This window comes from Acomys russatus, chromosome 24, assembly GCF_903995435.1.
Source record: "Acomys russatus chromosome 24, mAcoRus1.1, whole genome shotgun sequence".
Lineage (NCBI taxonomy): Eukaryota > Metazoa > Chordata > Mammalia > Rodentia > Muridae > Acomys > Acomys russatus.
In genome coordinates, this window is record NC_067160.1 from 209,130 (window position 1) to 212,824 (window position 3,695).

The 3,695-nt window shown below is 38.0% G+C and overlaps 1 protein-coding gene across 1 annotated transcript; it reads left to right on the plus strand.

Annotated features, from left to right (window-relative positions):
- The first annotated feature begins 712 nt into the window (after positions 1 to 712).
- On the plus strand, positions 713 to 1,645 carry LOC127207352 (olfactory receptor 4C16-like). The gene has a single exon (XM_051166750.1). The coding sequence runs from the start codon at positions 713 to 715 to the stop codon at positions 1,643 to 1,645; it is 933 nt and encodes a 310-aa protein (XP_051022707.1).
- Positions 1,646 to 3,695: the final 2,050 nt, after the last annotated feature.

The following is a 3,695-nucleotide window of genomic DNA, read 5'->3' on the forward strand; positions in this document are numbered from 1 at the left end:
AAGGAACCGTTCAGATAATTTCAGTGTTTAAGTACTTACATTAGTACAACAAATCCTATGAGGAAAAGCCATTTACGAATCAGAGATTATTTTCCTTAAAAAACTTCACTGAGAATTTATTTGCATTTTCTTTAGAACTGAGTCCCAAAATACCAGAATGGTTATAAGAGCTATAAAGAAGTTCCAGGAAGGAGGATGGTTTCTGACTATTGATAAAAATAATTGTTAAGTGTTTGATCAAGAACTATAACTTTTACAAAGTTTATTAAATCTAGTACTCTTAATTTTTTATATATAAAATGTCTGTGTACATGTTTGAAGTTAATACTAAGTGAGCTATGTGCTTCATGTTAATTAAACATAAAAATTAAAGTTAATGATAAAAATATGATAGGTAACATATTGTAAGTTTATATTCATTGTTGTAAAATTAACCATAATTCTGATAACAGGGATATGAGTTTGAAGGGTGCTATGGGAAACCATTCCGAACCATGTTTGCTATTCATAACAAAGCAAATAACTGGTCACTAAATTTTTGAGAAGTGTTGAATTACTTATTAAGAAATAACAGACAGAATAATATTAATGGGGTTACTTACTTTTGATTAAGATGCTCTATAGCATCACTCACCACCCTCAATATGAATGTCTTTTTATTTTTCAGATAAAGTGTTTCACATTTACCAGTCTTCTGATCACTGATGAAACAATGTGGCTGAATAACAATGTGACCGAATTCATTCTACTTGGTTTGACACAGGATCCTTTTAGGAAGAAAATCCTATTTGTTGCATTTTTGCTTTTTTATATAGGGACGTTGTTGGGTAACTTGCTGATCATTGCTACCATCAAGACAAGCCAGGCCCTTGGGAGTCCCATGTACTTCTTCCTGTTCTATTTATCCTTGTCTGACACCTGCTTCTCTACAACTGTAGCCCCTAGAACGATTGTGGACTCCCTGATGAATGAGGCCTCTATCTCTTTCAGTGAGTGCATAATCCAAGTCTTTACATTTCATTTCTTTGGCTGTCTGGAGATCTTTATCCTTATCCTCATGGCTGTTGACCGCTATGTAGCCATCTGTAAGCCCCTGCACTACATGACCATCATGAGCCATCGGGTCTGTGGGATGCTGGTAGCCATAGCCTGGGTGGGATCCTGTGTGCATTCTTTAGTTCAGATTTTTCTGGCTTTGAGTTTACCTTTCTGTGGTCCTAATGAAATTGATCACTATTTCTGTGACTTGCAGCCACTGTTGAAACTTGCCTGTTCAGACACATATATGATCAATCTGCTTCTGGTGTCCAACAGTGGAGCCATTTGTACAGTGAGTTTCCTTGTGCTAATGGTCTCGTATGTCATCATTCTCCGTTCCCTAAGAAATCACAGTGCTGAAGGGAGGAGAAAGGCCCTATCCACCTGCATCTCCCACATTATTGTGGTTATCCTTTTCTTTGGACCTTGCACATTTATATACACACGCCCTGCAACCACATTTCCTATGGACAAAATGATAGCTATATTTTACTCAATTGGGACACCTTTGCTCAATCCTCTGATTTACACACTGAGGAATGCAGAGGTGAAAAATGCCATGAAGAAATTATGGGGAAATAAATTGGTCTCGGATTATAGAAAATAAATGGAGGTCTCCATTTTTTCATAGTTAACATTAAATTAGAAGGCAACAATTTTTAATATAGTTTATTAATTTATTCATATTACATCTCAATTGTTATCCCATCCCTTGTACCCTCCCACTCCTCCCTCCCTCCCACTCCTCCCTCCCTCCCAGTTTCTCCCTTCCCCTATGACTCCCCTGTGACTGAGGAGGACCTCTCAAAATTTAGTTTTTATTATTAGTTTGATATATCAGTTTCTTAGGGCATATAGAATATGAATTCATAGAATAAAGACACAATATGAAAAATACTTCTGTTGAGCCAATTTTATGTAGTGAGATAAAGCATGAAATACAAATCGGTGTGAAAACCCTTGGTTTTTGTTCACATTTGGTGCCTGCGTTGTCTCTGGCTCTCTAGCACCACTGTGGCTGTGATTATAATGTTCTACCCTTCATCCTGTTGACTTCCAAAGTGTCCTTCTGATAATACCTGTCTACATAATTACACCTTCTATTCAACTTCTGATAAGGATTACCTCTCCCAGTTAGTTATTTTTATTTTAATTATTTTATTTTTATGATTTTAATATAATTACAACAGTTCTCTTTCTTTCCCTCTGTAAAAGTCCTTCCATTTACACCTTCCTGTTGTCCTTTAAATATGTGACTTACTTTTTCCCTGTTATTGCATACATGCATGTATGTATATGTGTGTACATATATATTTCAATTGATTATTTTTTATAAATATATCAACTTATGATATTCTTTGGATTCAACATGGCTCCTGATTGAAATAGTTTTAGCAGTTGTGTCACCCCCTCCAGTAGAGTCTGTGTGACAAGTACTACACAGGCTTAAGACTAAGACCCCCTTTTAAGGGTAAGACCCCCGAAGAGGGGCGAGTCTCCTGGACTGGGGTCAAAGTTCCCGCCAGTAGAGAAACTGCAGTTTTAAAACTCTCTTTTCTGGGAACTATTTTCTGTTTCTCTCTACATTCTAACTGCATTTCACTCCTAAGGTGGGACTCCTCAAGCATAGCAATGGTGGCTATGAGACCCTGGCCCTGGCCCAGGCTGCAGCCAGGGACTGCCCGTGGCGGAAGTAGTTCTGCTTCACTTCCACTTATTAAAAGAGACATGACTAGAGATTAATCATTAGTTAATAGGTTACACTATGGCCTACAAAGACATGGAGTATTTCAAAAGACTCCAGGTAGCAGGAACGAGAAGAATGGGGAAACGTCCTGGCACACGGGTGCTGGGCACAAGTTTCGTTAGGGAGAGGACGTTGGCCATGGACAAAGGAAGCACATACTTAGGAGAGATGACGTCTTTCTGCTATGTACTTTGTGTTGTTTCATTCAAGGCTGTAATTCAAAAAAATGACAACATAATAACTTCACATTCTGTATCTGTACTGTGTATGCTTGACTGCTCACTGACTTCCGTGAGACTGCTCTGTGGAAACTGTAACCACCACAAACGCCCCTGTTTCAGAAGAAGAAATGTATATAATGCTAGACTGCTTGGCTGCAACATGCATCAGATGGAGACTTGTCTGTGTCTCACTCCACGTTATTTCTGTTCACCGACGCTCAAAGAATCCCTGATCTCAAGGACCTATACCCGACTGAGCTAGTGGTCCGTGGCAGTTGCTGGTATAGGGGAAAATGCATGCACGTGATAGGAATCTCTCTTCTATTTCGAGATTGACTGAGAACTCTTACCTTGTTTATTTATATAGAACACTAACAGGATACGGAGAGAAAGATTCACTCTTGAGAATCTCTGATGCTCTGCTCCCAATTTTTGGGTGGCAGTCACAGTGATTCTTTTGTAACTCATTATCTTCTTCTGACTTGATCCCTTTTAATTTAACTGTTAAGCTTTCTCCTGAACATAGTAATTATAGAGTTTTACTTATAGCAAAGTGTTAGAGTAAGTCTATGTTGGTTAGAACCAAGAAAACAGTCACTTCATGGTAAGGCATTTAAATATATTAACAAAATTAAGTAAAACCAGGATGACCCAAAGGAATATTTCAGGTTTTGAAACAAAAATTTTAT